Below are 12,471 nucleotides of genomic sequence, written 5' to 3' on the forward strand. Positions count from 1 at the left end.
GTAAATAAAACTAGAAAGTCCTTCCATTAGAACCCTGACCTTTAAAAATACTTAAGAAGAACTCAATTCGTTATATTCTTGTTGAAAAAACCCTGTAATGTATTCTTTGAGGGAAGAAAAAGTAAACTTAGGCTAGAGCCTGGTATCACATACTTTTGCATATGTATTTTAGCAAAAATTTCTGGTTGGTTTGTTTTTTTTTAAACTATGATATTTTATTGTTCAAAAACATTAATGTTTTTTAATTTAGTTACTTAATATGAAACTGAGATGGAGATCATAATTGGGAAATTTCCATAGGATCCATCTTGAGTGAAGGTTCAGGGTTATTTTGTCACTATATACTTTATTTTTTATAATTTGAAACTGGAGGGTGGTAGGCTTTTTTAAATAAAACTTAGAATGAAGTTATATACATTCAATTGATAGATTGAATGTTTTTGAAGTCAAAAGCTATTTCTACAATAAATAAAACCCCAAACAATTAAACTCCTCAGCATTGCATCATTTGTGCAGTACTTCTCAACTGGCTGTCAGCATAGATTTAGAGATGTTTTTTTCTCCATGAGCTTTAGTGAACTCCATTTCTGTTTCTTGTTTGATCCTTTACAGATTTTTAATTAATGTAAAATTTGTGTTAAAAATTTTAAAAAAGGCCAGAACCATTCTGTGGAATCCTGCCTTCTGGGAATGATCCCTTACCCAAGCTAATTTCTGAAATGTTCCTATGAATTGTTTTTTATGTATTATTTGTCTTGGGCCAAAAGCAGCTAAAAACAACCTGACAATAGCTGTTTTAACATTAAAGAGAATTTGCTTCTGTTTCACCTGAATGTGTTAATGGGTGATGTTTCTTTTTCAGATATAAATGTAGTCAAGTTTTAATTTTTTATTACATGCTGATACTAGAGCTTCCTTATGTAAACTGTGACAGCATTGAATAATTTTTGAAATTATGTTCACCTGTGGTTTGGATTAATAATTTAACTCCTCAGGTGCATAACTTGGGTCTAGAGCAGCATGGCCAAACCTGGCATTGGATTCTATTAAAACATCATAATCCCCTTACATGTTGTAAGAGACAGATGCAACTCTTCTGTATACTCTTCCTCACTTTATTTTCCTGATGAACAGGAATATTTTGGGGAACTGAGACTATGACAGAACCTATAATTATGCTGTTTTGTCTGTGGTTTAGATTATGCATGTGTATGTTTCTGTATTTTTATTTCTTTATTTTGTTTCTGATTGTCTTTTTAAAAAAATTATTTCTCTCTGGCTTCAGTAACCTCTAGTTGCCTTTGTCAGGGGAGTACTTAATCAGCATTGTTGGTTGATGTAACTCCTTCTCCAAGTAATCCAGTTAATTGGTTAGTTGCTTAGTTACTCGAGCATTTGGATTTGGAGAATCAGTTTGATCTGAATCACTTTTGTGAAAGAGTGTTTCATTTAAATGGATTCTTGATATCTGCTGGTATTAGCTTTTGTCAGTACTTAGAGCTTTTGTCCAAGACAGGGATAGAAGAATACAACCACACAAGGTTAGTCTTTCAGTCAATATAGAGTTTTTGAGTTTTTTTCATAATCTTCTAAAATTTATGAGTTCACTGGTAACCTTGCAAAAAAAGCCAAAGAAGTCCTAAAATTTCCAAAAATAGATTTATTGTAGAGGCTATCTTCTTTTTCATTTACTTCAGACTTTCAGAGCTTGCTGTTCTGTTTCTCTTGATGATTCAGCCTCTGTCTCTTTGCCATGGAAGCCATGTAAAGTCAGAAATTGGCACTGCAAGTACACTGTGTAAGGAAAGAAAATAAGGGATGCTTTGTCAGTAACATATTTTAAAACTAAGGTGCAGATTTAATAGAATACAAATTTCTGAACTGACTCACCCTCATGCCACTGAACAGAAACTATTGAAGGATTTTACAAAACTACACACCTCCATGCATAATGTGAAGGATTTAATGTAAAGAAAAAAGAACTAGGATGTTTGCCCTTTTTAAACATATTCATTGAGTTCTAAGCTGAAAAAAAAAACTCTAGAGAAAAACACTGAAGAGTGAGAGCTGTCATAACATTGTGACATTTGTATGGAATTCCCAATAATATCTTTCAGTCACTTCAAACACTAATAATGGGAGATACTTAAGTATTAGAGATCCAGAGTGAGACATGGATGAAGATCTAAAAATTAAGAGTAGATTTTGACCCTCAATGTTTGTATTAAAATCTTTTTTCTATACTGTCTAGGGCATACTTTCTTCTTATACGTAGTATTCTAAAATGAAAACAGGTTGCAATTGAGAATAGTTGTTTCCTCTATTTTATTAAGTCATAAAAATAAACAAATTTCTTCACATCCCAAAGTATTTCTTACTATGGAGATTCCCTCAAAGTCCATATCAGAAAATAGGAATACTGAGCTTTTTAAGTGATGTGTAAATAAATGGATACAACAAACATTGTGCTCTCAGGTAGAGGTTGCATCCAGCAATCAAATCTCAGCCCAGCATGAATAGGCAAATCAGCTGCTGTCAGTCTTTCCCTTCTTTTTATTTTCTCCACAAAAAGGAAGCTTGACTGTGTCAAATTGGTAGCCACTGATGTGGATAAGAGGATGACACCTGGACTGCACCATGAAAAGGTTCTCTTTGTTTTAGTGCAGATTTAAATACCTACCTGTACTGAAAATATTTCTGTGTACACTAATGTCACTGTCAATCTCTTCTGTTAATTATGAGTGAATATAAATTGGAGATTAATTAATTAATAAATTAGAATTCTAAAGTTTATATGAAAAAAACCAACCAATCAAACTATAAAATCTTGTTTGAGAACAGAATACTTCATTTCAATATATTGCATCCTTTGAAATAGACTGCCAAATAAACAACCTGGTGTTCTGAACAGAGCTGTCTCTGACACTGCATTTACTGTTTTCATTGAGGCTGCTTTTATGGTTGAAAGGAGGACAATAAATTAGGTCACTAAAACCATAGTATACTAATCTAACACAATTCAAAAAGGAACACAAGGTGATAAAGTGAGGCAAAGTATGATTATGTGATGTAAATTACATTTCTGTTAAGTAGAGTATGAAAGTGCTACTTTATCCCTAAAATGCCTACGAAGGAAATTAGCATAGCAAGGACAGTCACAGAATTCATATTTTACTTATTCATATGTTGATTTTGCAGTGTGTAGTGTCAGGAAAAACTTATTTTAGGTGCTTTGCTCTTTCATTTAAGGGACTGAAAGCTTTTAGCAAGATTGACAGTGCAAGTTATTCTAGCTAACTCGTTCCAGGAACAATTTTTAATAATAATTAGAAATTATCCTAGGGAGAAAGAGAAGGGAAAAAATTGCTAGAATAACAGGAATAAACCTCAGAAGGGGCCAGATGGTTAATATTTAAACTAATGTAAGCACCTTGTGTAATGAAGTGAAATAATCTTTTTTCCTGAACTCACAAGAATTGTCACACCTATGACAAGTTAGACTTAACAAGTGCCCAGAGATGACTGTCATCTAGTCTACATTACCTGACTGTGCCACAGCTCTGAATAGATGCACAAAACATGTATTTGTAGAGCACATAACTCAACACCAGTGGTTAAGTATCCTAAAACAGCTGAAGCCATGGATTCAATTGTCAGTGGTCCTTGCAGAAAACAAACAATGTGTAAAATTGAATTAGTCAAGTGATGGACAAATCTGGACAGAGGTGTGGGGAGTGGAGTGTGGTAAAGCACTCACAGGCACATTGCAGAAAGCAAAAGAACAAGGGTGAGTAAGTCAGATCAGGGCCTGGGTTACATTTGACTCTCAAAATAGAGGTTCTTGTACTCAGCAGAATTGCAGCATCTAGCCAGAGGAGGAGAAATATATTCATATTGAAAGCACTTTGCTGCCTTTTTTTTGTTTGTTTGCTGATTTCATTTCAGCAGAGACCTCTGTTTCAAGCTGCATTTACTGTATCTGTTTCAATCAGGAGGAGATTTCAGAAGTGATTTGTTTTTAGGAAGGAGAGACAATATGGTTTCTAGGCTACATAGTCTGTGTGCTGTACTTTTTTCAGATGCTTTTTTGTTCGGAAAGCATTCTTTTATGGCAGGAATAATTTATTGAGGCACTAAGTTAGGCAACAGCCAAGGATTTGCTTTAATATAATTTTCACTTGTTAAATGATAGGAATATATCTCTCCTAATTAGGCCCACTGTGTTTGAATGCCTTTAGTAGCCTATACACAATTTCAGTAAAGAAAAATAATTTTTCCTGTCCCATAATTTAGTATCTTTTTTTTTCTGGTATGCAGGTGTGTTTTTCAGTTTGACTATGCTGTTTTACATGACCCTTTATCTACAACCATTCTAGTAAAATTGAAAACAGAGATACTACATCAGAATGCTTTTTCATACAATTTAAAGGAACTTGTTTCTTTAATCTAAATTCCTAATATGATGGTGCAAGTTATTGCTGTTGTTTTGAATATGTCAGTTACATTTTGCTTGCTTCTTGTAATCCTGTACAGTTTATTGTGCTCCAGTAAGTGTTTAGAAAGTTTCAGGAATACATTTTATTCAAATGTTAATACCATTTTCAGAATATAGAGATACATTATGTAAAGCCCAGCAGGGTTATTTTTAAAATACAAAATGCAGACGTATTTATTAGTTTTGCATTAGTTCGTAAAGCAAATAAGAGTGATGCTATTAATCTACAAATCTTTTGGCTGGGTTTTTTTTTTGTACAAGTGCTTTGGGTTGCTTAGCTGAACAGATACACTGAGGGTTTAAAGAGTTGTGCATTTATGTAAAAACTAGTGATTTTTCTACAGTTGCAATTAAAAAAACATAGCGATTTGAAGCATCAGGGTACACAATTATTTCTTGGGATTTTTTTAATGGGGAACTTATCATTAGTCCATCATTGTTTCTGGGTACTTTGTAGCCTTGTGAAATTTAACTAATTTTTTTTCTTTCTCTGTTTGCATCTATGGTTGAGAACAAACAAAGCGTTATTACTTTCTTGTAAATTTTTTATTCCTCTTCAGGACTCAGCAGGTTTTAACACCCCCCTTCTCAGACCTCGTGTGATTGGCGAATGGATTGGCCGTGAAGAGAATGATGCAGACCCTCTGGCTGCTGAGATGCTGCAGCCACCAATACCAAGAAATAAAAATGAGCAGTGGGACAGCGAGGATAGCAGCAGTCCTGGAGGAAGGTGGGTTTTTGATCTGGCCTAGAAACTTTATATTTTGTGAAACAGAGCTGTCTTTGTTACAAAAATCCAGTTTCTGAGAGCAAAGTGCAGGGCTTTGAATTCCCATGCCACAGTGGGGGCACATGCAGAATAAATAGAAGTCATTAATATGTGACTTTTTTTCTTCTCATACTTTTCTATATGATTAACTTAATACGCATTTGCAATCCTATGGATTTATTCCCATGAGAAAAGCTAAGTGTATTTTGACATGGTTGGGGTCCATTGTGTAATAATGTTGTGATTTATAGCTTCATTCAGATACTTCATAGCCTTCCATCTTTCCAGGGCTGTAGTAGCTCTATATTAATCTTCTTGACACTTCAATGATAAATCTGATTTTCTCATTTAAAGGAGAGGTAGACAAGGGAAGCAGTATCTATGTTATTTTTAACAGGACTTCCTAAATTCTGTTTCATTTTACATCTAAGGTTTTTGGTGTTAATAACAAGTTTTTCTCAAAGAGAAATTTTGTTCTCTGAAGTAATTTCTGCAGATTTATTGAGCTTGACTGAAAGAGTTTGTGCTTCAGCAACATGGAAGAGATTGTAATACAAGGAGTCCATTTTCCATGATTTAAAGATATGTTTATCACGGAAGGTTAAATACTCACAGTCTTGCTTTAAAAGGGATAAATCTTCTGCACTGCCTCTGTTAATTGGCTTAAACACCTATGTTTCTCCCTTAGCCTTGTAGCATACCTCCTGGGTTATAATTAGTACTTTGACTGCAGCAGATACCTTTTTCTTCCTATTTTTTTAGAAAGCAGAAACTCTCTATTTTCCCTTTGAAAAGGTCTAAGGTATTCCTTCCCTTCACATTCTTCCACGTGCCTTCTGCTCTGGAATTCACCTCCCTGTCACATCAGAACTAATGTGTCACTAGCTGTGCTCTTACAGACTGCATTCATTAACTTTCCTCACATCTTGGGAATATTTGTTATCCATGAGTACTTCATTTAATTAGATTATCATGGGGGTAGCTGTGGGTACTGCTATTTCAAAGAAGTAGCAGCATGTAGTAATGATCCCTCAGCCAGACCTTGGACAGGAACCAACACAACTCAGACTCTGGGTCTCTCCAGTGCAGTTCCTGGGAAAATAATGGAGTCAGGAACTGGCACTGCAGCTTGATTGTGCAGGCCTGGGTTTCTTTTTCCTAATTCAGCAGTCCATTCAATAAAGATCTGTTCTGAGTTTCAGATCAAATTGAGGATATTGTATCCCTTCTGTCAATAGAAAGGAGAAGAAATAAGCATCTCTGTCTGATTTCCAGAAGGGAGCAAAGAGGTCTAGTTCTGAGCAACAGAAATGATTCAAAGCAGCACATTTTTTTCATTGTAGAGGATGGTTCAAGCTGTGAGAAACCTCATAACTAAGGCTGTAATTAAAAATGTGATTAATGGCTTTGAGAATAGTATTTGAGGAATCTTGTTGAGTATCATGACAAAATCAAATTGCCTCGAGTGTGAATAAGGAAAATACAGGAACTTGATGCCAGGAAGGACTCATGGGATACTGATAACTCTGTTTTTAGGTGCAGTAAGTGCTGAAGGCCTATTGAAAGATATGTATTGTTAAGTGAGAGTACTGATTTTCAATGGAAATGAGTAACTACTAAATTACATGCAGCATATGGATTTACATTTGGATGACTGATTTTATGTCTGGGATAATTCTTTGCTTCATTAGCATTTCAGCAGCTTTTTTATGGCATTTATAAAAATCATGTTTGCAATCTTGCAAAAGAATTGTAAAGTTGCAGAACTTCAAGATAGTGATGATACTAAAATTGATCCCAGCTACATGAAGGCTAAAATGCTTATGTTTATCAAGGTTAATCTGAATATTTAATAATTGTTCACTAATAACTGGCAGTTGCTTCAAGGTATGATTTAGTGTTACTGTGAATTGAAGTGCTATTAGCAGAATTTTGGAATATACCATGCATCAAATGCACGAGAAAAGTACTAGGTTATAACAACTTAGTTTTAATGTAGCAAATAACTAGTACATCCAAAAATAGTGGGAAGAGTATGTTTTGCTCTCAAAAGAATGATGTTATAAGTTGTATAGAAAGTTTGGCTATGTCATCTGTATTTCAGTAATTTATTTCATAGTTAATGTAGCCTTAAGGTTAAGTTACATTTTGTAAACATAAGTTTCAATTTGGCAAATGAAAGAGGAGGCAATTTTAAAAATCCACATTCAATGTTTTCAATTTTACCTTGCTAAATTTTATTTAGCAACCCTTTTATTAAAAAGTGATAGGTTATTGATAATTATTTATCAGGATTTGTGAGATAATCCAGCAAACTCTTAGAACTAATTATAATATCAGTTAAAATGTAAGAATGGGAAAGTTAAAACTGTAATTGTTCCATTATTTCCAGGTCTTATGTTTTATTTTACTTGTCACTAAACATAAAGAGATGGTACATATATGACACACTATATAAATATCCAAAGGATTAGGCATTGACAAATCATTGGTAGAGTAAGTGCCATTGGTGTGGTGTGACAGAACCACCATTTGCTCCTGGAAAGTGTGCATTCCTGTGATGAGGAGCAACGGAAGTGGACATGTAATATATTTGAAAGCCTGGCCCAATAACTCAAAAAAAGGGGAAAAAAAATTAAAAAGAGAGGAGCTGAAGGGACAGGTCTAACTGCTGCTTTGACCAGGAAAGACAATGCAGCCAGGCTGAGGTAGCTGTATTAATGATGTCTCATCAGATGATGAAGAGTCACCTTTTTGTCCTTAATGTTCTGGATTGCTACAGAGGAAAGATTGTGTTTGTCACTGGTTTTGCACTGCTGTCTCTTGCTGCTGTAAGGAAAAAAGGCAAGGTACTAATAAGTGATAAGGGACCATAGAAAAGTCCTTATGGCAACCTTGCTGGTACCGAGCTCATCTTTCAGAAATTTGAACTCCATGAAAACAGGATTAAACTAATTTCCAAGTCACTGTTAGTAGTTTTCTACATGAAAAGTGTCTTGGAGGAATTCTGAGAAGATGCAAGGCTCTTGGGAGTCTTCCTCCAGGGATAATGTATGTACACAATGGGGAATTTGAGTGGTTTTTATTGTGATACTCTTGTCTCTTCGAGTATGAAATGAACCAGAGCTTGCAGAGGCCTCATCCTTAATCTGATGTCCTAAACTCAAAGTCCATTCTTCATCTCTGAAGTGGACTTCGTCTTATTAGTGCATATATTTGCTGGAGAAATTAACAATTGTTGATTGTACTAAAAATCATACATTTGCAACAGTTCTACTTTCTTGCAACAGGCTATAAGGGCAGTCTGGGGTGTTAGTGGTATGCTCGCTCATGAGGTGCCCCTCCTAGGGGACCAAACTTCTGTCTGTTTTATGTTGATACAGTAAGAATCAGAAATGGAAAACTGTAGCAAGTCCTGCTTTAGACCCTTCTAACGTCTGTGCAATTCCAGTTCTCTGTTATTTTAGTCAGAGACACAACTCAAGAAATCAGGAAAATTGTTATAAATATAAAGCCCTTAATCCTATGGGGTAATGATATCAAAACCACTCAAAGGAACAGTTCTTTCTTGTCAACTTTTTGCTATGCATCAATGCCTTAACAATTCTGATTGCTTATTGACTGTAAGTACTTATTGATCCTGTTGTTCTATACATGTAGCTTATTTAGACTTGATTAGTGCACATAACACAAATTCCATCAAAACTTTAATCAGAAACTAAAACCACAAAATTTCTTAGAACATCCCATGCTCAGGGAATGAGTGATGTATTTTGAAGAGAGCACCAGTAAGAGCAAGTTGTGCTTTCCTCCCTCACAGCTTAAAAATGGAGCCAAAGACCAAAGGATTAAAACATCAACAGCAGCAACATAAGAAACTGCTGGCTGCCATGCTTTCTCAGGACTCCTTTGATTCTGCTCAAAGCACAGCTCCATCTGTAACCGAAGAAGACATTGACAATGAAGATGATGCAATGGAACTACTGGGTAACTGCAAAAAATTATGTGTATTTTCAGAATTTTTTTATTATAAAAAATCAAACAGAGATTAGTCAGAAACTGCTCCCTATGTTTGAAGCTAAAGTATTCAGCAACTGTGTGAAGGTTATTAGGGTTTAACATGAAACATTCAGGAGAAATGTTACAAAGACCATAAATGTATGTGAATAAACTCCTAGCTGCATTTAAATTCCATGAATTCAAATGCTTCAGGTACTTAAAGTAATTAATTTGGTTTCCTACATAAATCCCTTCCAGGTTCTACTTGCAGAATATATTTCTGTACAAGGAACAGAATAGGCTTCAGAGTCTTTCATCTGGTTCTTCTTTTTCTTAGCTGTATTACAGTTTTAGCTTCAGTAGAATTTTTTTTTTACTTACTGGCTACACCAAGCTTATGTAATGTGAATTTGTAATCTCTTCAGAGGATTTGATTGTAATTTTCCACTAGACTGTATTGTATCTTAAATCTTAAATTGCACTCTGGAAGACTTGATACTCATTGCTGCCTTCCTTTGCTAGAATTGCTAATTGTATTTAATAATAATAGTTCTAGTTGTACTTAATATTTTCTTTTCTGATATTTTTCAAAGTTTCAGTGTATGATGCTTAAAAGGCAGTCATGGATTTCAATATTTGTTCACAGTTTCTGCTCTATGGAACTTTATATGCGTCAAAGCATGGGAAATCCACAATCTCAGAATAACTCAGCTTTTTTTAGTTTATGAATTCTGGCATGATGTTTTTTTGTTTTTTCTGGTTGGACCTTAATCTAAAAATCAGGAAAACATATGCTGATCTTTTTGCTTATTATATTTCTGTTGCATTCTTACTATAGTCTTCAAGAAAGACAGAATAGTTGAGGTGGGAGGGGACTGCTGTAGGTATCTAGCCCAATCTTTTGCTCAAAAAATCAGCCATACCAGGTTCTTCTGAATGGATTTTGACTCTCCAAAGATGGAGATTCTACAACATCTCTGAGCAGCTTTTTCGGGTGCTTGACCATACTCATGGTAAAAAAATTGAAAAACAATTCTTCTTAATTAACTGTGGTTTAATAAATATTTTTTCAATAGTTTTAAGTTTGATATGTGCATTTGTTTTATAAGAAATAGGAGAATGGCTTGGATCACTCATTATTTATCCCATACAGGATAGATTTTTTGTTAATTTCTGTGCAGAGAGTGAGCAAAATGCATCCAATAGATGCAGAGGTATTTTCTTCCAGAACCTTGAACTGAAGGTGTCTGGAACCAAGAAGGCAGTATAAAGGAATTTTCTTGACATTTGTGTAGAAAATGATCAATGTACAAACTAGTGTTTTGGGTTTTTTTAGTAAGTACTTAATTGCAAGAATTCATTCTAGTTTTGTGCCATGCAAAAGCTGGAATATTTTTCTAATCCTGCAGTTCATCAAAAGTGGCTAAGTTTACAAAAAATCAACTTAAAATTAAGAAAGTTTGCAAACAGAACCTCTGGTTTGGGTAGTATGTTATATAAATGATATGAGATTCTGAGGTAAAATCCTGTCATATTTGAGGAATAGCCATGCTTGTAGTTGTTATAATATTGCCATGTAAAGTAACAACCACTGAGAAAAAGTTCAATATGCACATCTTGGCATTTGCAATTTGCTGACAGCGTGTGTGTTATGGTTAGGCTACATTCTCCAAAATTGCTCAGAATTTGAGGATATGACCGTGTTACATGGGAAGAATGTTTTATTTTTCTTTGAAGGTAACATAAAGAACTTCAGTTTCTGTCAGCAAAGATAGGTATTTTACTTTGCTGTATTTTCCAGGTCAGTAACTGTTTGGTACTGCAATTGAATTTTTTTTTATTATTAGGTACCACATTAATCCATTAACTGCTTTGATGCTTTTTGCACAACTTATATGCAGTATAACTAATTTCAAATCATGGCTTTTTGCCATCACTGAATTGCAGGGCATTGTTGCATAAAGCTCTTTGATCTGTTCTCTTCAGTATTCTTTGTTTACTCAGCCCTTTCTTAAAAAATTACAAAAATTCATGCTTTTAAGTCAGGATTCTGGGAAAACAGTTATACTATTTATAGCAGATAATTTAAAGCGTACACTATATTTAAAATGCAGAACACAATCATCCATCTTTAGGATGTTCAAGAGAACCTTTTTTGGAGTTTAGTTGATTTATTTAGCTATTAAAAGCATGAAGCTGGCTTTTTGCATATTTTCTTTAAAAAAACCCCGTCACTTATGTGAGTCAATTAAGGTTTTAGCTAGAATTCTTTTATATTCCAAATAAAAGAAACAATTACATTGTTATCTGTGCAAAGAAGAAAAGAAATGTTACAGGGCTATATTCTGATTTCAGTTATCACTTTTTATATGTAAGATAAGATGCTTAGGAGGGTTGTTCCCATGCTAGTGACTTTCTAGGTGTGTTCAGTTATGCAGGTGGCTGAAATAGATTAATGACCAAAAACATCATAGTGGAAAGGATCTTCGTGACTTCAAAAAGCTGAGAACTGTATCTGTTAATTCACGTGTCATGCAGTTGATGTCTGGGACAAAATTATATCAAGGGATAATGCCAAGTACTGTGCTTTGTAAATTGTGTTTTCTAATAGTTATTTGAGAAATTCTACAACCCTTCTGGAGTTATATAATGTTTGGGCTTAAGCTGTCTCTCATATTTGGCTGAAGTCCACTGAGACTTTAAAATTATGTTATTCCCCCAGTATCTCACTCATGTACATTGGAGAGTACTGAACTGTTTATTTTCACTGAAATTGCTGTGAATATGCATTATACAGTCACCAAAGCATGACTTGTTTGGTTTTAAAAAATCAATTATTTGACTGATTGTAAGAATATAATTGTCTAAGTATATTGCTGTGCATAAACATACACATAGTAAAAGTATAAGGATTTTTGTAGCACACTTGGATTTAGATATACATTCTTAAAGTTTTTACAAGTAAGGAAGATGAGAAGGACATTCTGTGTTGTTTTACACAGTAATGGTATAGAGAACAAGGCCTGTGAGGAGCAGCTCAGAGAACAAAGTTCATTTAGCCTGGAGAAAAGGAGGTTCAGAGGAAACCTTATTGTACTCTCCAACTTTCTGAAAGGAGGCCAGGCAGAGTTTTCTGTCTTGTTGCATGTAACAAGTGATAGGACAAGGCCACAAGTCATGCCAGGGGAGATTTAGGTTAAATATTAGG

At 34.5% G+C, this 12,471-nt stretch overlaps 1 protein-coding gene across 5 annotated transcripts in view; it reads left to right on the forward strand.

The window, feature by feature from the left end:
• Nucleotides 1-12,471, forward strand: part of LOC306799823 (uncharacterized protein C8orf34 homolog) — a gene marked incomplete at its 3' end in the record, with an annotated part of 149,479 nt that overhangs the window by 48,724 nt on the left and 88,284 nt on the right. For all 5 annotated transcript variants that reach the window (XM_079301343.1, XM_079301339.1, XM_079301340.1 and 2 more), the window contains 2 exons: nt 5,056-5,225; nt 9,085-9,251. In XM_079301343.1, coding sequence (XP_079157469.1) covers nt 5,056-5,225; nt 9,085-9,251 — 337 coding nt within the window. The remainder of the gene's footprint in view (nt 1-5,055; nt 5,226-9,084; nt 9,252-12,471) is intronic.

The sequence above is a fragment of the Erithacus rubecula genome (genome assembly GCF_903797595.1).
Source record: "Erithacus rubecula genome assembly, chromosome: 3".
NCBI lineage: Eukaryota > Metazoa > Chordata > Aves > Passeriformes > Muscicapidae > Erithacus > Erithacus rubecula.